This window comes from Acinonyx jubatus, chromosome A3 (genome assembly GCF_027475565.1).
Source record: "Acinonyx jubatus isolate Ajub_Pintada_27869175 chromosome A3, VMU_Ajub_asm_v1.0, whole genome shotgun sequence".
In the NCBI taxonomy this organism is placed as follows: domain Eukaryota; kingdom Metazoa; phylum Chordata; class Mammalia; order Carnivora; family Felidae; genus Acinonyx; species Acinonyx jubatus.
Window position 1 is genome coordinate 53462577 of NC_069388.1, and position 25017 is coordinate 53487593.

At 47.5% G+C, this 25017-nt stretch overlaps 1 protein-coding gene across 3 annotated transcripts in view; it reads right to left on the bottom strand.

The window, feature by feature from the left end:
* The window catches only part of NCK2 (NCK adaptor protein 2), a 152494-nt gene that overhangs the window by 19339 nt on the left and 108138 nt on the right, over window positions 1-25017 (bottom strand). For 2 of the 3 annotated variants that reach the window (XM_027069387.2, XM_053200364.1), the window contains exons 3-4: window positions 23379-23620; window positions 2575-3296 (exon numbers count right to left, since the gene is read on the bottom strand). In XM_027069387.2, the coding sequence (XP_026925188.1) occupies window positions 2575-3296; window positions 23379-23604 (948 nt within the window). In that variant the 5' untranslated portion in view covers window positions 23605-23620. The remainder of the gene's footprint in view (window positions 1-2574; window positions 3297-23378; window positions 23621-25017) is intronic. The other variant, XM_027069389.2, reaches the window with a different exon arrangement.

A 25017-nucleotide genomic window follows, 5' to 3' on the forward strand; every position in this document is an offset into this window, starting at 1 on the left:
TAAGTTAAGATAGAATGCAGAAAATCTAAAAAGGCTCCCATAAAAATGGTTAAAATACAACGTAAACAATGTTTCAGTTATTTAGAAAGTCAGCATATTCTCTAATAATCTGAGACAAACGAGACACTGGAGCTTATTCAAGTGCTGAGATGGAACCCAAATAACATAAATACAGGCACACCTCAGAGATACTGCAGGTTCGGGTTCGGTTCCAGACCGCCTCAGTAAAGTGAGTATCACAATAAAGCAAATCGCATGAATTCTCTGGCTTTCAGGTGCATAGAAATGTTATGTTCACACTACACTCTAGTCCATTAAGCGTGCAGTAGCATGACGTTAAAAAAACTAACGTGCGTGCCTTAATTAAAAAATACTTTATTGCTAAAAATTGCTAACCATCACCTGAGCTTTCGAGGAATCATAATCACTGAGTGCAGATTACCATAACAGATCCACAAAGTGAGCAAATGCTGGTAGAAAATGGTGCCAATTAAACTTGCCTGTCACAGGGTTACCATAAACCTTCAATTTATGAAAAACAAATTTATCTGTGAAACATGACAAAGAGAAGCACAAGGAAATGAGGTATGCCTATATCCCTCCCTCCCTACTGAAAAGGAGTTGGTCTCTGAGTTCAGATAGTGACACCACCTGAGTGTGTTTTTCTTACAGAAAAGTAGTGGGTCCATCCCAAGGCCAGCAACCTGGAGGGCACTCTTCTCATCTACCCTGGCCCCAAGCCCTAGAACAGGAAGAACAATGAAGAGGGCTAACATCTCCACATTGGGGGTTGCTTTGGCCCCTCTATATTCTAGGAAGTATCTTCAAACTCAAAATTTCTTTTTTTTTTTTTGTTAATTTTTTTTTTTTAAGTAATCTCTATGCCCAACGCAGGGCTCGAATTCACAACCCCAAGATCAAGGGTTGTGTGCTCCGCTGACTGAGCCAGCCAGGTGCCCCTTAAACTCAAAATTTCTAAATCAAGATTATATTTTCTGACTCTGGATTATACTTATCCCTTAAGCAGTCTGGACCAATCACCTTATTCCATAATTGGTTTTCCAGTGCTTCCTCTAAGTTTTGCTCAAAAGAGTTAAAAGTGCGGCTTACTTAGCTCTCCTAAGCCTCCAGCATGATCTAAAAGGAAGCTATGCACAGAGTTTACATCTCGTGAGAACAATTCAATCTGATGTCTTGCCAGAAATGATAAACTCTGGTGGGTGGATAAGAAAATCTCAGAGTTCAGTTTTCAGATGTAGTTAATATCCAGGCCCGGTGTGCCTGCCGCAGCACATCTAAGGCGACCGCCAACTTCGCGACCTGCTGACCCCATAAGGGGTCTGGTTTCCACCACCATGGTGTTCCTCCTGCCTCGAAGAACAGATCACAGCTGTCTGTCTCTCAAAAGAGGAAAAACACTTCTGTGGCCTTGATTTCCTCCAAGATCACTCTACAAGAGTCTTGAGTATGCGCTTACTCCTCGTGCTACCAACCTGCCCAGAGGACACAAAATTACACACAGATCACATACTTACTAGTCTTATAGTTTGCATTTGAAAAATTAAACTGAAACCTGCCAGGACCGATACAACGTAACCACAATGGATTCTACCTACAGAAGAAGTCTTGTTTTGGGGGCGTCTTATCGTATCTTATCAAGGCATATCTTCAAACAGATCTACAACACCGGTTGAGTATTTCCACAATGTACACATGAAAAGGTTATCCTACGTGACACTGGCCCAGTTCTTCCAGACAGGCTCAGCCACATACCTGAAACACAAACCCCAAATCTGTCTGCTGCTGGAAAGGGATCTGCTACAAGTCAAGTGGCCCCATACCTCGCATTCAGTGCACAAACACAAACTCATCTCTCTCAAGCACTGTCTTTTGCTTTTCAATTCTGTTCATAAGTGCTTTCAAAGCTTTTCAGAGATGAACTCCATGGTGCCGCCTGCAGCAGAGATGACCGTAGGACTGCATGGTTTAAAAAGAAAAACCAACCAACCAACAAAGGCCGTGTCAGAAATCAGGGGCCCCTCCTGCTGAGAACCGACATGCCCAGGACCCAGAAAGAAAACAAAGTCAACCACCAGGGCCTGGGAGGGGGGCAGGATGTCATTAACACAATGGGAAACCTGGAAAGAAAATGATGTCTGAGTCTGTAGAACAGAAAAGAGGTGATCTCAGTAGAGCCACCTTCGTGAGCTGAAAACCATTTTACTTACCATCCCATCCGTGAAACTACACCTGCAGGAGAATGACGTCAACAGCCCCCAGCTGAGTTACTTACACCCTCAACAGATTTAAGTCAATTACAGAGCAGCAACCTTACGCACGTGTACAGGCACAGCGCATTCGGCTAGCTTGACCGGAGCCTCAAATATTTGGGACTCTATGTTAACAAGAGCCCCAAACATTCTTTCGCTATTTTCAGCGAGCTCACGCAGCGTGGAAAGGGAATCGAGCAGACCAGCCGCATTACGCAATATATATACGCAGCCGCGCTGGCGCGCAGTTTTGTCCCTGCGCCTCCCTGCGCGGGGCAGACCTCGGCCACCCCGGGGCACTTACCGAAGACTCGCTGTCCCTAATGAGGAAGTCACCCTCGACGCCCCGCTCGTTGAGGGCACACTCGGCCTGGTGCCGCGTCACGTTCCCGTAGTACCACTCTCGGCCCGCGAAGCGCCCGCTGCACGCGGGGCCCGCGTAGCTTATCTGCGGCGCGTGCGAGGGGTGCAGGGCGGGCCCGTCGCTTAGGACCACCACGTAGTTTTTGGGGACCAGGCCGACCTGCCCCCGGGTGTTTTTGCACTTCCACCACTCGGGGTCATTCTCGGGCTTCTCGATCACCTCCATGGTCTCCCCCTTCTCGAAGTTGAGCTCCTCCTCGGTGACCGAGCTGAAGGGGTACAGCGTCTGCACCACGTGCAGGACCCGGGCGCCCTGGCCATTGCTCATGGAGGCACCCTTCCGCAGGCTCAGGAAACTGGGGGACTCTGCGGCCGCTTCGTCCACCTCCTCCAGGACGTAGTTGGAGGGAAACCAGCCGATCTGCCCGTTGTAGCTGCCACGCCACCAACCGTCGCTGCACTTCTCCATGACAGTGACGCGCGACCCCTTTACCAGGGACAGCTCGTCCTCCCTCTCGGCCACGTAGGCGAACTTGACGAAGGCGGGGATGTTGAGGTCGTAGATGCGGTCGGCGCCGCCCCCGTTGGCTGGGTACTCGGCGTCTGTGCTGGGGGTCGGGGATGCGTCTCGCGCGCTGGTCTTCCTCTTGGTCTTGCCGAGGCCTGTGGAGACACAGCAAGGGCTCAGTGGGCACGGAGCACGGTGCCAGCCAGCACGCTCAGGGCATCACTGGTGCTCGGACACGCCTTCCCCGTCCCTACGACACATGGGGACAAAGCCACCGCAGGCACACCCTACAGCCACCACTGGAAAAGGTGCAGGACAGTGGCCTTGGGCAGTTGGGGGGGGGGCGCCTTTGTAAAAACTGGGAATTCCTACACCTGCTCTCTCATTCACTTCTAAGAGTACTAGCGGCGCAAAAGAGATCAAAACAGCAGAAAGCTAGTTTCCTTCCGAAAGGTGGTATTTTTAGATAATTCCTATGCTCCTCAGAGAGAAAAGTAAGGCATAGACAAGATGTCTTTGGCCTTGTACTGGACGGGAAGTTGGACTAATGAACTAGGCAAGAAGCAAGAGCTACCTGCCTGGCTCCCACCTGGCTCCCCCTGTGGCCAGCCCACGGCCTCTTCCACTCAGGGGACACTCAGGACCTGCCCTCCCCCCACCCCCTCAACCAGCCACAGAACTGCCTGGCAGCACCCTGATGGCAGAAACCAATACCCTCCTTTCTTTCTTCTTCCTGCAATTCTGTCCTTTCCAAACGAGAGACTCATTTCCCACATGTTGTGATGAGCCAATTAGAAACCCATCAGCTGATCTGTTAAGTGTAAGGCAGAATTTTTCAGGTTGATTCAAAACCCACTAGTGGATCAAAACAATCATTTAATGGGTTGTGACCAGCTTGTATGTGTGTGTTGAGTTGTTTGGTTTCTTTAAGGGAAGAAGAAAGAAAAAATCTGCCTCAAGCACAGTAGCACTGCTTCAGTTACATAAGGGAGTAAGTGCTGACTTGTAATGTGAACCTTCTTTCTTCCTGTGCACGGGGAAGACTGTGTGAAAAGCCCTAAGGGAACAATGTTTCAGCCTGGTTAACATGCACAAAGCTCTGGAGCCTTCTTGAGAAGTGAGCCTAGGGGAGGAGGGCACATCAGTGCCCAGGGCCACCATGTGCCACTAGACTGGTTGGTCAGGGCCATGTCCCCCAGCTTTTCCTAATGGATGGCTGCCTGCCCACCAGCCCTGCACAAGCCCCTAACTTAGTGTGGAGATTTTCATGGTATGGAAGCTGTGGCCACTTGCAGATTTTTTCCCCCCAAAATGACACCAAAGCACTTTTATGGGTAGCTTGTACCTCTCTCTCATTTTGTGCCTTCAACTGGAGTGAAGACAGAATGATCCTTTGCTTCTATTCTTGAACAGGAGTTCAAGAGGAACACAACACTGGCTTGTGATCCTCCTCTGCTGTGGAGAGTTGTGCACTGCTTTCTATGGCCGACCCACCCCTGGGCTAAGACTCCACTGCCCTGGGACACGTGCTGGGCTCCGCACCACCAGCTGGGCCCTGAGCGGAAAGGCACTCGGACAGCACAGGTGGGGTGACAGCACAGCAATGTGAAGTGGTCACTTACAGGCATTTCAAGTGAACACACAGATTGTTGAAACAAATGGCTTTGGCGGTTTTTTGTTGTTGTTGTTGTTTGTTTTTACCACAGCATTTTCAGTGTGTAGGAGACACGAGAGTAAACCAGGATATCAGACTAAGTTAAAATTTTAGATTTCTACTTACAAGTTAACTTGCTTTACATGAACACATGAACCTCTAAATAATCAAATGAGTCCTTCCGTATGATTTCAAACCTAGGTTAGGTTAGCTACACGTGAGAGCGCACTGGGGTGATTCACTAGCTTCAGAATCCAGAAAGCAGACCGTTCACGGAAGTACACTTCTGTCTCGAAGGCCGGGCACCAAGGTATTCTAAGCCTCATCGCCTCATCAAGGAGTCAGCATGCTGAGGCAGCCATGACCAGGCAGAGGACAGTTTTTATTGGTAATGAACACTTCAAGAAATAACATTTACAAGTAACTTTCTAAGACACCTTTTCAAGTTTGTGAGTAACGACAACTACTTAAGAAAATACGTACAGAAGAGCAGGGTTTAGAACATTCATTGGCACAGAAAGGTGTCAAAGTCAGCAGAAAAGACAACGTAAGACTTTAGACCTCGTAATACACTGTCGGAGACACTTTACAACCGACTTACGAATACAGCACTTTGCTGACTCTTTTCAAGCACAAAATAATCACTTTAGCCATCAAGTTTTTACCAGGCACCTTCCCAGACTTTGGGGAGACCAAGAAAAACAAGACAGGCATGCTTCCTGCCCATATGGAGCTTCGATTTTTCTATCAAGACCGGAACATCCCACACAGCAACCACACCATGGAAAACTAACCTGCTTTGCTCTACTGTGACCCAAATAGTCTTTGAGGCAACTCTGGAAAGGGGGGTGGGGTGGGCGGGGGATGGACGGCAGCACAGTGACTGACAGCACAGCCCAGAGGAAAATCCTGACTATGCCACTTACTAGCCGGAGCTCTTGGGCAAGTTACTTAATCTGTGTCTTTGTTCTCTTACCCGTATAACGTGGACAACAATGGCACTGTATCCTTGTATTCCGGCTGCCATAACAAAGTACCACAGACGGGGGGGGGGGTGGGGGGGGGGGGGGGGGCAGTGCTTGAACAACAGAAATTCATATTCTCATAGTTGTGGGGCTAGAAGTGAAAAGATCAAGGTGTCCGCAGGGTTGGTTCCTTCTGAGGCCTCCCTCCCTCCTTACCTTGCAGATGGCTGCCTTCTTACTGTGGGCTTCCCTTTGTTGTATGCCGGTGTCCTAATTCCCTCTTCTCACAAGGACAGCAGTCACACTGGATTAGGGCCCACCCTAAAGACCTCCTTTTAATTCAACTGCCTCTCAAAAGACCCTGTACCAAATCCAGTCACACATGGATTTACTGGGGGTCAAGACTTCAACATATGAATTGAAGGACATAATTTAGCCCCTAACAGGTACCGAAATTCGGATTGTAATATAAAGCAAGGAAGTGCTCTATGAGTAACGATTGGTACTCTCACTGAGTTGGGGCTTTGAATTTCTTTTTTCCCCACAAAGGTGTTTTACCAGGAGAGGGCCAAAGTCCTCTTTGAACACAACCTTACCAGTGCCAGATGGCCACTAAACTAGAAAGCTCGCCTGTCAAGCTTTTGGCACCCGGGAAACATTATTCCACAGGAGCAATGTCACAGGTAGCTGCTGATGCAGTGAAATTCAAGAGACAGGTGTCTGGGAATAGGGAGGACCCTGACCCTACTGACATCTACCTTATTGGAACGCTCACAACAGTCCTGTGACAAGGTGAGCATCCCCCCGTTTCTGCAGGTGGGGAAACTGAGGCGGAAAGGGATCAGGGAACTGACCCAACACATACAGCCAGTGGAGTGGCACTGACTCGCGCACCAGTAAAAGCCTGTTTAATCCATAATAGTCGAGAGGCACGCTTCTGTTAAGAGGCTGATGCATGGCAGGATTCCTGTGGCAAATGCATCATGATCTTCATGTGATTTCTATGGGAAATGCAGCAGGACTATGGGGGGGGGGGGGTCGTCAAAAATCCATCCTCGCTTTCAATACCAACCCTCCAAAGAAGTGATGGACCTTTCCTCTGATTCTAGGGAATGGAAATGGCCCATGTCTCCAGGCTGAAGTGGGGCTGAGGTTTAGGGAATGAAAATTTGGGATAAGAAATGTATCATGAGTAGCCATGAGGCCATGTGACCACTGCCGTGTGATCTCAAAGGCGCAAAGGGAGATTTCTGAATGCAGAATAGGCACAGTGGTTCATGGACGTCTCACAAAGGATGGCTCTGCTGCCGTGCCTGCCAGCCCCAAGCCCTGGGCCACCCCACAGTGTCCAGGCTCCATGCGATGTTTCTAATTCAAAGGCAAGTCTGCTACCTTTTAGGGAAGGAGACAGGGTGGGCATTCGTCAACTCCACTACTCTTCTTGTGGCTATTTCTTCCACATATCTTCTGCTTCATTTTTTTTAAAATTTTTTTTTAACGTTTATTTATTATTGAGAGACAGAGAAAGACAGAGCATGAGCATGGGAGGGGCAGAGAGAGGAGACACAGAATACGAAGCAGGCTCCAGGCTTTGCGCGGTCAGCACAGAGCACGACGCGGGGCTCGAACTCACAAACCGCGAGATCACGACCTGAGTCGAAGTCGGATGCTTAACCGACTGAGCCACCCCCTGGCCCCTCTTCTGCTTCATTTCTTCTTTCATTATAGTCATACCACCTACTTCTCTCTGTTGTAGCAAAAACACCTGGAACTCCAATGTGTGGTTTTGATTTTTCAACAAAGATAACGTGATCTTTTTTCTCCTCGTACAATTTTATTTTTTTTTCCCAAAAGGACTGGCAGCCTCTGGCAATCCTTACCTACTGTAAGTAAACAGTAACTAACCAAATGTTAATCAGACTTCTCCTCACACTGTCTCTGTACCATATTTTGGAAGACCACACTTTCCCATGAGGCATGCTCCCCTTGGCCTCTCATGAATTCCTGGGGTGGCCTGGGGATCGAGGAGCCCTGCTCCCAGCCTGGCCACACCCCACCACGCTGCACTTCTGAGGCATGGAGGAGCACTGGTTTGTTTCAGCAAGATTTGGCAGGACCTCTAATGATATGCCTTTCCTCCAGTTCTCCAGTTCATCATAAAATCCAACTGCACGGAATTTATTTGATGCTTGAGCGTTTTAGTTGGAGGTTTTGCCGCACTGTGCTCTGCGTGAATCGTATTACGGATGGGAGTTTCTAGAATGGGACCGTCAGAAAATCTCTGCAATTGCTGGCATGCCGTACCGGGCCACATTAAGCAACATTTTTTTCACAAGGTAATGACTTTCTCTACAGCTTGTTCAATAATGTATAAACTGCAACACCTTTGCGCTAAGAAAGAACAAAGAACGAATGGAAATCGTTGTTAAAAAAAAAAAAAAAGACAAAAAGACAAAATGAAAAAGACGCTGTCTCACGTGGCATGTGCTCAGGAGTGACCCGGATTTTAACTTCTACGTTAAAGATCAGGCTCTCAGAACAACTGGAGTCCAGAGCGCCCCTAGTCCCCTAACTCACTCCCTGGTCCTCCGGCAGCTCCAATGCTCTCCTCGCTCCATCAGTGGCCCCGGGCAGGAGGGTGCCAGACAATGCACTCCACATACCAGGATGGGCGAAAGTCTTGGTGAGAGTGAACGCTCACCCAGAACTCCGGGCCAGTTAGCGGTCAGGCTGGACAGCAAGGGCGCGGACCCCTGAGTGCAGGGCTGCCTGGGATGGATGGGTCTGCAGCTGAAGATATGAACAAGCTCCTTGACCGAGCCGCCTCTGTAGCTGTCGCATTACAGACCAGCCACAATTTGTTCAATGGGCTTTATCTGCATCTCGTAAGAGTAATAAAGTACTATTTTAAGTGGCAAACAGAGGACTTGGATCGCAAAGTAAACTATACTTTTCAGCTTTTATGAGGATTTTCTCGCCCCAAGCTCCGGATCTCTGATTCTGAGTTACATTTTCATTGACAATAATAAGCACATTTTAAGTTTCTTGAATAAAATTACTTACATTAAGGACAGAGTTCTAATAAAAGCTGGAATATGTCATACATTATTAATGTTGGTGATTTTAAAGTCAAAATCTTTTAAATACTCCTTTTGAGATAAAGGGATGTTATAACAGACGACTTCAAAATATGCTCTAACTGTCACCTGCCAGCTGGAGTTCTGGGGATTTAAGATAAAATGTCAAACAAATTTGATAGTTCAGAAATATATTCAAGCTGATCTATTTAGGCACTGTGCACCCAAGTTTTAGGAGATGTATGGCAAAGATTTTATTTTTGTTACTAATTAGAACTGTAACATAAACCAGATTTAACTAGAAAGCTTCCTCGGTCCTAAATAAATGGTCTTAAAACGCCATTTATAATAAGACTGGAGGTCATTAATTTGTGGGGACTTCCCCCATTAGGGTTAGGGCCTATTATCAGAATCAACTAAAACTGACAACTTTTATTATTAAATGCTAAGGAGATCTGACAAGGTTTGATTAAGGTATAAAATGTCTAAAGTAACTTCTCATATAAAGTTAGGATAGGTTTAATATTTGGCTTCTAATAGCTTTTTGCGTTATTATATGTGTAATTACCTTGTGTCTAGTTTTTTGGTACCTATGCTGGAAGATTAGCTTCCACTATTCAGAAAATATCCAGTGCCAAAATTTATGATCAAAATATTTTATATATAAAGGGGAAAAAACCCTCAAATTTACTAAATTTCCAATGCTTTGAAGGGTGACCAGGTGAAAGGCAATAAGGTGGTCCTCTGTTGTTTTAAACTGTTCAGTATCCTTTATCCTTCCTCTTATTGAACAAAACTCCTCTTCGTGTGGCTTCAGCAGGGCCACCCCTACCCCATCGGGCCATGGTTGGGGGGACCCATGACTCAGACCTGCTGCAGCTCAGACCTGGCTCCCCTCACCTGGAATTGCCCACATTTGTCACAGTCTTCAAAGAATGGAGCGCTGAGCAGGGACGAGCCCCAGAAAGAGAGACAGAACTTGGATGATATGAGTTGAGGCCCTGGATCCAACCATACTTCCTAATGATGTGAACCAATGGATTCCCTTTTGAAATTTTCCTTTTTTTTTTTTTTTAACCTTGTCTACTTTTGAGTTGATTTTCTGTCTCTTCAATTAAAGAGTGTTGAAAAAATATAACTACTCATCCCCCACTCTCCTCGTCACCCATCCCACTTCCTTCAATATGCCAAAGTGTTGATTCCCACTTAGCAAGGTGGCATACTTGGGTGACTAAGTCAAAAACAATACAGTCATAGTTTGGGAGCACTCAGGTTTGAGTATGGGGGTGAGGGTGGGATGGTGAGGATAGGGACTGACATTACCATGACGTCACAGTTAACTGCCAGGCTGGCACCCCTGCTTTCTAAGCCCAGAGAATCTTGGGTTTAAAACGCTTACTGCAACAGCCATCATGAGAAATCTGTGACACTGTGTGGCCACAGACATCAGGCTTCACGGACCGGCACGATCGAACCGCATTCTAATGGGGGATAGCATATTTGACTTAGGATGGGCCCAAATGAATTCAGGCATGGGTTGTCAGAGAAGCCCCAAGGACAGCTCAAGAGAGGGGAGCAGCCTCTTCAGTGCAACTGATTTCAGACAAGGCCATTATCTAAGTCAAAATAGACTCTAGCATAAATGCCCTCACTCAGCTGTTTCACTCAGCATCTGTTCCTTTTGTCCCACAGAGGCTCAAGCTGCTGACCATGGTTGAGCTCAGAGGAGGACAGGAAGTGCGTGGGGCAGGGGGGACAGGCTTCACAGGGCTGTGAGGAGAACCCGAAGGAGGCCTTGGGGGCCACGCTATGGAGAAGAAGTGGGAGAGCGGGATGTGGGACGAGATCGGGGGCTAGGCCACACTGGAGCAGATACATGTACAGTTGAGGCCCAGAAGAACTGTGTTCAGCAAAGCAAACAACCCACCAACCTAATTCTCTTCTGAGTGTGCCACTGGGAGAAAAAAAGTCTACCCGGCATCGCGACTCGCCATTAGAAACTGGATACGCTGAACGAAGGGGAAATACTGCATTCCCAACCACTTCCGAGACAAAGGACTAAATGCATCCTTGGCAGCTTTTGTGTCTCTTTGGGCAACAACTTCATTTGCAAAAAATCCTGGCCTTACTGCCATTGCTGTTGGGTGCCACATTTCCATCCTCGCTCTGTAAGGTTTGACAACAAGCCGGGAGAATATATCCTTTTGACAGCCAGGCTGTGCTAGAAACAAAGGAGGCTGGAGTATAAAGTTGGCTCGGATACTTTCTTCTTCTAGTAGTCTGAATCTAGCTTTTAAAAATGACAACCAAGGTTTTTTTTCCAAAAGCTTAGTCAACCTGTATCTCCATGACCAGATCGTAGGCAATATGACCCACGGGAAACACCATGGGCTCGTGGGCAGGACTCAGGGGCGGTGAGTAACTAACTCCCTGTGGGTCTTCCCCCCACAGCAGAGTGAGAGCTGATCCCAAAGACCCACTCAGCACTAAAATCCATAAACACTAAAATCACGTCCTGTCATCCCCACACACACCCTTGTAGTACTCACCCACCTCGATTTCAGCGCCCGCCTTACTGCTTCATTTATCTCCCTGAGAAAGACTGTGTTTACTCATTCTGTGGCCTCAGAGCCTGACATTCAGTAAGTGTTTGCTCAGGCAAACTTCACTTCCTATCTCACTACCACTAATCCATTTGTACTGATCAGTCCTTCCCAACTGATCTCTCCAATGATATGCACCTATATTGCCAGGAGTGGTTTTTTTTTTTTTTTAAGTTTATTTTGGGGGGGGGGGGAGAGAGAGAGAGAGAGCGAGCATGGGCACGCACAAGCAGGGGAAGGGCAGAGAGAAGGAGAGACAGACTCCCAAGCCCGATGCAGCGCTCAAACTCACAAACGGTGAGATCATGACGTGAACTGAGATCAAGAGTCAGACATTTAACTGACTGAGCCACCCGGGCATCCGGCCAGGAGTGTTCACAGACTATCTGGAAGCAGACCGAGATTACAATCAGCAAACCTCCCCACCTCAGGGGGAGGAAGGATACCTGTAGATGGAAGGGGACTGCCATACCTGAGGCAAACCTGCACTGACCGGGGAGGGGTCGCCAGCTGAGGGAGGGACAGAGTTACTGTTCACCATCCCTATGCCCTGACGGTCCCTCTTCCGAGGGGCAGCCATCGCAGGAGCCAGCTCCAGAGAGGGGCCAGGGCAAAGGGCCTACCGTCACACGGGTCCATGCGTCCAGGGCCCTGAACCGCAACTGCCATCCCTGGACATAAGAAAGCCTGTTCGTGCACGAGCAGGCAGGCAAATAACATGATCGGATATGGACGCCTGCAAAAAAATCATTCAGAGTATAGGATTTTCTATCACATGTGAAAGTCAAACGGTTATCACACATGCCAATGAAAAGAAGCTTTAAAGATTGTAATTATAATTTTTAATTAAAAATACATATTTAGTACCTCTCAACACATATTCCCGATCCATTAGCACAAGCAATTTTGAATATGCAAAGGGATGTACGAGACGTGGCAAGGCTCAGCTATGACATGCTGCCACGTTACTTAAAGTGTCAACCCACTGGCAGAAGCTCGGCACGCGTGCAACTTTTTAGGACCGTACCTGCTAAGTGAAATATGATAAATACATGCAAATGCGCAAGGGTACGGCACATGGGCGGGGGAAAACACGGTTGGCAAGGAGCTGGCAAGGACAAGTGAACCGTACTTCGGACCACACTTCAAGCCAGGCTTCCCCACCTACTAGCTTTGGACCTCGATGATTCTACGGCCTCTCCCTACCCCTCCGTTTCTTCATCTGTGATAGAAGGATATCGGTGGCCCCCGTGGGCTGTCAGGAGGGCCAAGAGCTGAAGAGCACACTGAGCGTGGTGTCTAAGACATAGCAAGAGACCAAGCAAAACCCATCACTGTGTTTATTGCTATTATGACAGCATCTAATTGCTTCCCTTCCTGGTTGAGGACAGTGGCAGGAGCGAGTAGAGAAGGGCACAGGTGGTGCTTTCTCAGCAGAGGTGTGCACGTGTCTGTTTTCTTCCTGAAGTGTGCCCGGATGGGGGGCAAGCCTCACCTCACTCCTGCTCTCCAGGAGCAGCTAAGTCACCAGGGACCCCACGATCAGTCACAGAGGAAATGCAAAGTGGGCCTTCACATAGGGTGAAAAAGGAGCCCCGTCTTCCAAGTAAGGATGAGCAGAATTGCTCACCAGCTCACATGCCGCTCTGGACAGGGCAGACACTGGTTACTAAGATGACAGGTCATACCTGCCTGTGCTCCAGGAAGGTGGTCTTTGATGTACCTGGGCTCCTGGCCTCCAGGTCCTTGCTCATCTCTGGCTTCCGTGGACAGCGCCCCGCCTGCGCTTGGAGAGGCCTGGCTTTGCCGCAAACGAGTCCTGCAACCTTAGACAAGTCGCTCAACTTGCCTGATTTTTGTAGAAAAAGCTCAGACCAGGTTATCTCAAACCTCATTCCAGTACTTGAGGGTTCTACAGACAGCCCAAACTCTCAAATGAACTCCACTTTTTAAACTTAACTTTACATATTAGAAGGAAAAAAAACCCCATGGAAGAAGGAAGGATTCAAATGGTCACCTTAGCATTTTTCTTAGCACCTTAGGTTAAACATTGTGGATTTAGCCAAGTTAAATTAGCAGCATGAGAACAACTATGGTTTTACTACTAATTCAGACTCTATTTATAAACACCCACACGTCGATTTTCCAAGTCAGACAATCAACTGCATCGCTCCTTGAAAAACCAAAAATACAAAATCAGTGAGATCCGCTGCAAACGGCCGCCACAGAATGGCCTGCTCTGAGGAAGCACGTTGGCCCCAGGCTTAAAAAATGTATGAAGAGGGGCACCTGGGTGGCTCAGTCAGTTAAGCATCTGACTTTAGCTCAGGTCATGATCTCATGGTTTGTGAGTTCAAGCCCCACGTAGGGTTCTGTGCTGACAGCTCAGAGCCCGGAGCCTGCTTCAGATTCTGTGTCGTGTCTCCTTCTTTCTCTGCCCCTCCCCTGCTTGTGCTCGGTCTTTCTCTGTCTCTCAAAAATAAATGTAAAAAAAAAAAAAAAAAAAAATGTATGAAGAGCTACCCTCCAGGTGGCTTCCCGGGCTGTGTGACACCACTGGGACAACAAGGGATGTTCGCAGACACTCTGAGTTCGCAGCAGGGTGGGGGAAGCACGAAGACCAGAGCTGTTCCTGGGGACCGACTTCGGGACAAGACTTGAGTAAACGCAGGCTGATGTGCAGGAAACACCCAGCCTGCCTGAAACTGACTGCAACCCGTCGATTAGATTCCAGCATAGTGTGGGTCAATCAGGATCCCCACAGGGGCCCACCTGCCCTCCAGTGGCACGCGCCCGGGCAGGGTCTCAGCAGGAGGCACCACAAGAAGGTGCAGCGATTTGAGGGGCTCAGCATCAAGCACTGTAGCATCTGTGAGTAAACAAATACCCCCTCTGCACCCCGTGCCTGCCCCCAGGGGACAGATCCAAAAATGTAATAGAGAGAAGGAACATTTGAGACATATGGATACGGTCTAAAAAAGAGAGCCTGCCATATGGGGAAATGCAGTTAGAAGCATGCTAAGAAGATTTTACTTTAATCCCTAGGCATTTTTAGTTCATGTTTCTCTGTTCTAAAACTTAAGGCTCCCACACGAATAACTCTTTAGTCAGGAAAGGGTGTTCTCTCTGTTCTTTAGAAAACTGAAGCAGGAAATGATGATTTTAATAAGAAGCCAACGGGATGCCGGTTTCTGGGAAGCAAACTGGGAAATGCTTTGCCTCAGTGGACAGAGCAGCGTGGCTCTCTCGCACCCACGTGTAACTGCATGCCTGCTTCTCCTGGTTTTCCCAGGGTACAGACCCCTCCTCATTTCCCATCGCCTCTGCTGGCTTTTCTCTTGCTAGCATTCTTTTTAACAATCTGTCTAGTCTCTAATTATCCTCCCACTAATCTGTTGTGAGTTGTTTTACATTTTTGGTTCTAAATACTTGGACGCTTCTGATCTACGAAAACAAATCCAAGTTTATTTTGGGTGGCTGGCACCACAATCGCCGTAGAAGTTTCCATATTATGTGGGCAATACGTTTGGCCGGTCAGTTCTATTGGGAATGAGCTCGCAAGACAGAATCCTAAAGAATTCCAGATTTAGGAGGCATTCACTTTATGTGATTCATGTTCGTAACAATGGTAGATTATACAACAGGGGCCAGAAAGGTAAACCTGACGGGTTAACTGGACTCCCTGAGTTTTTACTGTGCAGAGATAACTGGCTGGAGACGTCGAATGCTCAAAATCAAAAGGAGTTAATAGGTGATGGGGATTAAGAAGAGAGAGAGTTTGTCATGATGAGCACACGTATGCAAGTGTTGAATCACTATATTGTACACCTGAAAACTAAGCTAACACTGTATGTTAACTATATGGGATTTAAAAAAAAAATCAAAAGGAGTTTTCCCTTAACGTTTTCACGTGTTACATACAAACTTTTCACGGGGGATGGTTCGGCTTTGCCCTTTTCTGAAACCAAGAACTGGTTCCTCAGAGAGTGACACAGCTTCAGAATCACATTTAAGTGGCTTCCAGGAAGATTAACAACAATTTTCTTATTCTCGAAGAACATCCAACCCAGGAACAAAAACTACTTCTAGGACAGAAGCACCATAAAGAGTCAGCTTCTCCTCTTACACAGTTGATAGAATATATAGAATTCAGTGAGCACCCCGACCACTGACGAGCCAAAGTTTGTTGCAAAACTCACTGGGTCAATCTTCTTTCCAGCACGTGCTGGGACCAGGCACCTTGGAGAAAGGGCTTGATCTTTTCTGGACCAACGGCAATGTGACAGCTAGTATTAATAACAGTGAAAAGTCATATACATGTGTATAAATACTGAAAAAAAACAGGTGATTATAGACACGGGGATGAGTTCTGGGTGGGGAGATCACAGGTGATTTGTATTTTCTCCTCTTTTCCAGACTTTTTAAAATAAGCACACTGTGGTAAATGATAGTGTATATCTGAGCAATTCCTGTTTGCAGAGACCTGTGTCGTACAAAGGAACGGTGATTGGCAGAGATGGCTGAAATATATGCGTGCAGTGGCGGCACATGCTTGCTGCTGGCCAAAGTGCTCCCGAAATAAAAATCAATTTACAGAAAAGAAGACATGTTCCCGTGACATTCTGCCTCTAAATCATTTTAATTAATGGCTCTTGCTCACCTCAACATGAAGGAACTGGGCAGAATTACTAAGCGACTCCCTTGGGGTCAGGGAGAAATTGATGCTCACTCAAGGAGCTGGTCCCCTAGCATTTCAGGGGCCAGAACAAGAGTGGGAGGAAATCAAAACAGCTGTGCGGGTGGGGGCCCACAAGGGGGTGGAGTTCACTGCGATCCACGACAGGCAGGTGTTGTGTGCGTCTTCCCCGACCCCTGCTGGATCTGAATCCCCAATTCTAGCAGCTGATCCACAATAACACAGGCTGAAGTCAGGGAGACGTGGTTTGAATTCCAACCACTTACTGCGTGTTCCCGGGCACATCACTTAAGTTCCCGGTGTCCATGCTTTCACATGGGAAATGAGGGTATTAGCACGCCCCTCTTCCCCCCCCTCTTTTCGTGAAGATAAAAACAGAAATGCGTGCAGGCAGCTAGCGCGGTACCTCACACAATGAGGCACTCAGAGAGAGACAGAAACTACGGTCTACTCCCTGGAACCATACGCACAAAATCCATTTCGGGGTCCTGGTTTCAATTTTTCTGCAGCATTAGCTTTTGGTTTGGCTGCGGAGTGTGGGGTGACACTTCTTTGCAGGGAGTGTCAGGAGCATGGGGAATGTTGGCTCAGGGAGCCTGCACGCCCTTGGCGGTTACCACATAGCCTCCCGTGGGCTCTCTTGCCAGGGCAGGGCTGCAGTGACAGCTCTCCAAAGGGGACCAGAGGCCTGGGGCCAGTCCCCAGGACGACATACACGCTGAAAGCCTGTCTGAGGTCCCTGACACGCTGCGGCAGAAATGTCAGGTCTAAACTGCAGATCCTAGGTAAAAATAAGTATTTGGAGGCCCAAAACTAAAATTCACTTAAAAATAGGAAGAACGTTATAACACACGTCTGAATCCTACTGAACGTTTCCATGAATGTCCTGCCATTGCCTCAACTTCAAACAGGTCTCATCCTGATGGCCCTGTTTCTCTTCCCACTTCCCGAATTCTCTGCTGGAGACATTCATTCAGGCTCAGAATGCTGGAGTCATCTGTGACGAGTATTTCAGTCTTCCAGCTGTTCCACACCCAGTCAACAGAGTCCTGGGGGTTTCCTGTGAAATCCCTCTCCGCTGCTGAGCTCAAGACTTCCAACATCACGTTTGGGTTGCTCTGAGGCCTCGCTGCCAGCTACCTATGGACGGATAGGCCCTCTCCAGTCCCTTCCTGAGGATCAGGACCAGGATGCCCCCTGCACGCCATGACGGTCATCTCTGTCCGCCATATGGAAACTCTCGGGGGTTCCCTTTTCAAATGGCACCAGGCCTGGTGTTCAGGACCGGCAGTATGGGACACCATGATCCCTCAGGACACCCCCGCGCTCTCCCTCACCCCAGTCCAGCTAACTCCTTAATATCCTCCAACACAACTTGGCTTCCAGCCTCCAAATCTTGACTTACGTTCTCCCTTCTTCAGCTGAAGCCCCACCTCCTCTCCCAAGTGTCTGCTCAGCCCGGGTACTCTTTGCTGAAGGACTTCATTCAATTCTCAACAACTGCAGGAGACAAATAGTCACTTATCCCATTTTACAGATGATGGAGTCCAGGCTCCGCGAGTTCAATGGTTTGGCAAAGACTCGATCTGAACGTGGTGGGGAGTCTCTCTCCTAACCGCTCTGCACACTGCTTCCTGAAGGGTAGGGCAGAGCCCAGTTTCCAAGGGGACGGGCAGAGACAGTGCCACTGCTCAAATGAGGCCTGCTCATTTGTGCCAGTGTCATTTCCCAGGTATGACAAGCTTCCGAAAGTCGGGGACTCAATCTTATCCTCTCTTCATATCCCACCAGATGCAATGACGTCCGTCCAGGCTCCCACTTCTGATCCAGACATACTCTATTACACCATGCTGATCCCTACATAATGTTTGCATCCCTGTTTCAAAGCCCTTGGTTATTGTTCCCAAAGGTCACTCAGCAGGGAATGAAGTGGCTCAAAAGGGATTTCCCAGGGACAGAGCAAGGAAGGGACAGCCCAGACGCAGGCTCTGCTCCCACAAATAGGCTGTGCCATTCGTTACTCCCTGTTCGTTTTTAACCGACCACTTGCCCTGGATCAGGCCTGCTGAGAACATTTATAAGCAAAGGTCCACAGTCCTGCGGTGTCTAAACAAAAATTCCCTCACATGCCACACAATCACAGAGGCAGTGAGCTCAGAAGATCGCTTCTGACCATCACTCTCCTGATCTCCATTTTAACAAAAAAGCATACATTGAACAGGCTCAAAACAGTCTGGGCTGATCCAGCAAGCAGCAGGGATTTTCCTCACTTGCAAGCTAGTGATAAGGAGAGAACTCTGGATAATTACAGAAGGCTCCGGATTAAGTACTGTGGGAAACCATTCCCATGAATAATCAGTAGGACACGTTTGCGTCTGGTGTTACTCTCATGTTTTTGGCCCAATGTCAGCAGGTGTTCAGCGATATGCCAAATTTAAGGCACTGTAGGTGCCCAGGCAAAGTGGGGGGACCCCAAGTTATATCTCCTCTGCTACAAGCCAACTTTAGAGCCTTGGGGTGGTCCCTCAACCACTCATGTCTGTCTGTTTGTTCTAACGTAAAGTTACAACAGTGCAAAAATATTGTTTTCCCTGAGCCATCTGAGAGCCACTTTCCTACCTACACGATGTTCTAACACTTAAACAAGGACATTTTCCTCTACAACCACAATATAGCCACCAAATCAGGAAATTCACATCAATATATTATTACTGCCCAACTCCCTGACCCAGCTCAAGTTTTGCTAGTAATTTTTCATCTCTAAAATAAAGGACTTGGTATCAGTAAAATCTCCCCTAACATTCTAACTGCCTGTCTCTGCAACAGAATCTTATCAAATGCCCACCTACTAAGTCCATATATTCAACTTGCTATAGTAAAAAAACCTCAAGTTTGAGGTGAAGTCCCACACTGGCACTAGTAGTGTGTTCCTGGGGAAGTCACTTAGCCACCCCAAAGTCAATCCCAGACTGGCTATGCCTCTAAGAGCCTTGTGAATTTCACCCATAGGAACCACCCCCTCCTCATCTTAAAGCATTAGCTCAAAAGGAAACAGGGGCTGTTGTATAGCCACTTAGCACTGGGAGTCTCTCTCTGCTCCCAAGGTCTAGCTTGGAATCCGAGGCGGGAGTCCTGGGGCTAATCACTGGCAGGTTGCTAAACGGCCTTAGGTATGGTCACATTGAGACAAATGCTATAAAGGAGCAACCCTGACAGGGGGTGGGTCACCTCTAGCTCCAGATACCTAGGGAGGTGGTCAGCAATGGACATGTGTGCCTTGGAACAAACCCTCCTGAGAAGGTTACTAATAGGTTATAAAGAGAACTGCACAGCTCTGCAGAACCCAAGTCAGCACGTAGACTTAAGGGAACAACTGAGAACAGCATTAGCCTTTGGGGCTTTGCTGGATCCCAGCTGCTGTCACGAAGTGGTAACAAAAACCGTTCTTCAGTAGTCTGAAGGAGAATCTTTGAAAAATACCTCCCTGGAAGCAGCTTCCCCATCTCAAAAGATTTAGCACAGTGCTTTAAAACACCTAACCCGCGTAATTTAATAAGCTAGGCTGCAATGTCAAGGCCAGACTGTAGACCAGGAACGCTCCTCAACTGCTGAGCAAAGAGCTGCACAGTCTGAGCCCTTCAAAATATCAACTGGGCTCTGCCAGCAGAAAGGGTTCTTAACAATTGCCCCTTGTCATCTGTGGAAAAGTTCTCTGACTATTCATGATCATAAGTTAAATACAAGAGGAGATCCAGTATATAAATGTTTTGCTCATGTGCAAATAAGAGCTCATATTGTTTGATTTGATTATAAATTATGAAAGGAAAAGAAAGAATGTTAATCCTTTCCCAACAGAGATCTTTTTGTCAGAGGTACTGCTTTCTAGAAGTTACTCTAACCAAGTCGTGCGTGTGATTAAATTGAATTCCCCACGGAACTCAACACAGCAAGTGAGTATAAGAAAGTAGAAGAGGACTCTTACAGAGTTACATTTCTCTGCAACCAGAGACGTGTACGCACATTTATAACACTGGGACTTTGCTGGGGGAGTCCGGTGCTATTTTATTCCAAACCAGGCACCTGCCAGGAAAATCTTACTGTGGACTGAGAAATCAGGTGGACTTCTACAGCAGTAAAAATGACAAATGTGGATGACTCCAGGAGTAGCTACTGGAAGGTCAACACATGTTATTTTCACTCCTTCTAACAGGCAGTGCAGAGAAATTCTGCCGGCCGCATGATCGGCTAGAATCATACAGTAATTGTGAGAGCGCGCTGGAGACAAGAATTTAAACAGGGAGCCACGAACACTTGGCTCCAATTCTTTAGCTACAGGGGCCAGGGGGAGGCAGGACGGGCTGCGGGATGTTTTCTGACCTTCCTGGTTGACAACGATGCCTTGTCGAGCCCGGCTGCGGGGAACTGAGAAGTCACTCCACTGTGATCCTTCCCTTTGATGCTGCTCAAGTGGGCAATGGAAAACTCACACTGGAACACCAAGGTCTCTCTCCGGGCAGCAGGAGCAAGGCTTCGGGGGAATATGGTGAACACGAAACAGAAAGATACACAGAAACAAGGGGGGCATTTCTCCACAGATACGGATGTCAAAAACAGAATCCCACTTGTGTTTTTACAACGCGTGATATGCTTAGCCTAAACGTTTCCAGGCAGATGCATGCATGCCTGCACTGTGACTGAGGCCTGGAGGCGGGGCGGTCATCTTCTAGGGGAGGAGCACACGTTACTCAGGCGGCTCTCGAGGGCACAACGGGAGCCAAGGGGAGAAAGTTAAAGAAAAGCAAACTTTGATTCTATTTAAGGAAGAGCTTTCGAGCAATCTGTGTTCTCCAAAAATGGAATTGGCTGACTGTCGAGGTAGAAGTGTTCTGGCAGAGCTGGGTGGCCATCTGGCAGGGGCGGGGCAGCGGCCCAGCACCCAGCACCCAGCACTGGGAGGGGCCGACTGCGTGAGGCTCCACTAATGCGGAGAGCCTGCGGTCCCCCCCCCAGCGCACAAGGCGGATCGCAGCTGGTGAAGGAGTAGACACTGAGTGAGACATCTGGCTGAGGGTTTCAACTTGGGCCTTTGGCTTTTCTCCTTCTGCCAAGTGAAGGAGAAAAAGAACAATGACAAGGTATGCAAGGGAACTTCTAGATGGTTCGGGGTGCTTGCTTTGTCCTATTTCTCTTCTGAGCAACTCGTTCAGTTTCTGCGTACATCATTCTTTACTACAATATTGAGACTGTATTTTTAAAAAATGGATAGGCAATAAAACAAAACAAGGCAACGATGTTTAGCATCTCCCAAAAAAGGTACTTTGGTGAGGCAGAGGCTGAAATTGGAAAAATAAATAAATAAAATTAGGCCCTGGTATTTATCTACTCATGCTAATTGCATTTCTACCATAGTTCATTAAGAGTTATAAGTATAGGACCACAACGTTCCTTTCAAGCGACTTGCTTGGAGAAAAAAAAAAAAATTAAAGGGGTATCAGGTTAGTGGAGAAAGAATGAAACTGCTTGTGCAAAAAGAAATTTCTGCATAAGGCTCTGAACCTAGGAGAGGTCGTGTGACTCATACGCAGGCCGGTGTCTCATTTCTCTTTCCAAATCATGGAAACAACCTAAGCCCTAACACAGAAACACTACCCAATAAATGAAGGCTTTAAATGGGTCTGAAGATGGGTGACTGGCCTGGGTGGCTCAGTCGGTTAAGTGTCCGACTTCGGCTCAGGTCATGATCTCATGATCTGTGAGTTTGAGCCACGTGTCGGGCTCTGTGCTGACAGCTCCGAGCCTGGAGCCTGCTTCAGAGTCTGTGTCTCCCTCTCTCTCTGCCCCAACCCCGCTCATGCTCTGTCTCTCTCTGTCTCAAAAATAGATAAAAACAATAAAAAAAAAATTAAAAATAAATAAATAAATGGGTCTGAAGAAAGACTCAGGAGACTTTTCAAGATTGCATGAAACTCAAGATGAATATTTTGCCACGCCCACTACACTCGGTGTGTAATTTTCTTCCCAGTTCCCCACCTGCTTCCCTCCGACCCTACCTGAAACAAACCCTCCTGTTAGAAATAAAAAGCAAACGCTCCGGTATACGCAACATGGCGAGAATACTGGCTTATTTCAGAGCAAACTCTTAAGTGATATCCAGTAGTCTCAGGTACGACCCACATTATACTCCTAGAAGGAGGCGACACTAGATTTAGTATGTGGGGGCTCAGCTCATGGTTCTCCAGCAAAGCCCTCAGAGTTACCACGAAGGAGTAACTACTTCAAGTACATCAGATATGCACACAAGGGCAAGAGTGGACACCCTTAACTTCAGGGGATTCAAGGCGGCCTGTCCCACGTCAGGATACTGGGCACGTGGGAAGAAAACCAGGTTCTGAGCCAACCGGGCTGAGCTCCCCACGGTCCCTGCAGACGGCCTCGGACATCACCCGGGTGCTCACCCACGGCCACGTTAGTGAACGCTGCCAGGACTGTGGTTTCTATGAAACGTCATCAATAGAGCAGAGGGGGGGAAAAAACCCCACCCGGTTCAGAGCGCTTTCTGTTCCTTCCCACACTATGCATGAAGGCAGCACGGGCAGGATCATGTAAGAGAGAAGAGACCTGATGGGATGACACAGGCAGAGCTGCGGACATTTTGGAGGAGGGAATTCCATTTCAGGAACCTCTAGAATATTGATGCCAGAAGATGGAAACACGTGTGGGGGGTCCCCAAAACCCAGACACGATTCTGGACTCCGAAGTCTCCAGGAAATAACAAACATGGTATTTCTCCATCTTGATCTCTTTATTTGCAGAGATTGAAAAGAAAAAAAAAAGACAACTAGGGGCACCTGGGTGGCTCAGTCAAGCGTCCGACTTTGGCTCAGGTCATGATCCTGTGGTTCGCAAGTTCGATCAAGACCCACGTCCGGCTCTGTGCTGACAGCTCAGAGCCTGGAGCCTGCCTCCCTCTCTCTCTGCCCCTCCCCCTCTCGTGCTCTGTCTCTCTCTCTCTCAAAAATAAATAAAAACATTATTATTTAAAAAAAATAAAGACAGCAAGAAAGAGGCCAACTTTAAAACAGACCTCTTTTTTTTTTTTTTAACAAAACAAAACACACGAACTAAAAAGATGGGACACGCTCCCCTCCAAAAGCACAAAGCTTCCTCACCGCCCCCCCCCCCACCGCCATCACGGGAAGTAGCTCAGCAGTAATGTGGGACCTAACGCACAGACGCACTCACCTAGCGTGTCCTTCAGGTTCTTCACGAGGGAACCCTTCTTCAGGCTGTTCTTCCTCTCCACGTAGTTGGATGGCACGTAGCCCGTCCTGTTGGCCGCGTTCCTCACGCGCCACCACGTCTTGGAGTCGTCCAGCAGCCACAGACGCTCGTTTTTCTTGATGTCCAGCTCCTGGTCCTGTTGGGCAGTGTAGTCCCACTTTGCTATCACAATAACTTCCTCTGTCATCTTTCATGGAGTCCTTCTGCCAGCAAAACATTTGGAGATGCTCATTAGAGAACCAACCAAACACTTCGTCCTGTGCATCAACTTGAGAAATTATGCACTGACAGCTTTTATTACTACTTGGCAACCAGTTTCCTCCTGGGTCTTGGAATAACCTTAAAATGACCTTCTTTCAACAAGCTTTGGTATTTTGTTTAGAAACAGCAACCCTAATAAAACAAACCCTGATTTTGTACATTGGGAAATCTGCGTGCTCTGCCAGAAGCAAAAACAAACTTTCAAAAAATTCTAAATAACAATGCCATAATTAAATGCGTTCACTTGATTAAGTAACAGCAGCTCCTTGTAGCTAATATGTTTACATCCACTTTCTCAAGATACGCTGAATTTTATGAACATATTTAATGAACACACACACCCAAACTGTTCTTATAAATTAAAGCTGAAAGCAATGTGGCATCCTGGACTGGCTCCTAAAACACAAAAAGGAAATTAGTAGGAACGATGGTGAAATCTGAATGAAGTTGAGTCAACAGTAACATACCAATGTTAATCTTAGTTTTGACAAACACACCCTGGTTGTGTGAGGTGCTACACTAGGGAAAATGGAGTAAAGGGTATATGGGAATGCTTTGTACTATCGTTGCAACTTTTCTACACAAATAAAACTATTCTTGAAACCCATACACGGGTGTTTCTAGCAGCTTCACTCATAATTGGCAAAATTTGGAAGTGATCAAGACATCCTGAGGGAGGTGAATGGATAAACTGTGGTATATCCAGGTAATGGACTATTACTCAGTGATTAAAAGAAATGAGTTATCAAGCCATGAAAAGGCACGGAGGAACCTTCAATGAACGTTACTAAGTAAAGAAGCCATTCTATAAAGGCCCACCTACTCTCAGCACACCAGGGTGGTTCAGTCAGTTGAGCGTCCGACTCTTAGTTTCGGCTGAGGTCACGATCTCATGGTTTGTGAGACTGAGCCCCGAGTAGGGCTCTGCACTGATGGGGCAGAGCCTGCTCGGGATTCTCTCTCTCCCTCTCTGGCCCTCCCCAACTCACTCTAAAAAATAATAATAAATAAACTTAAAAAAAAAAAAAGAAAAGGCCATCTATTGTCTCGATCTCCCAAAGACCCTCTCCTAGACCAAACTTCAGTCAGGCTCCTCTGAATCCTCTTTCCACACGAGGCCTCGTGCAAGATGTGCAAGATATTTGTACTTCCATGTTTGTCCCAACACGTCCCAATTTTAACAAGAATCCTGCTACGCTGGTTTAGCTAGAATCCTCCACACTCACCCAGGTAATGCCCGACAGATGGACAGATTGCCTTGCCTGCCTTCAGGAAGAATCCTGCCAGGTCAGTTTAGTCAGAATCCCTCCTTTACCTCTGATGTTTCCTTTAGTAATTG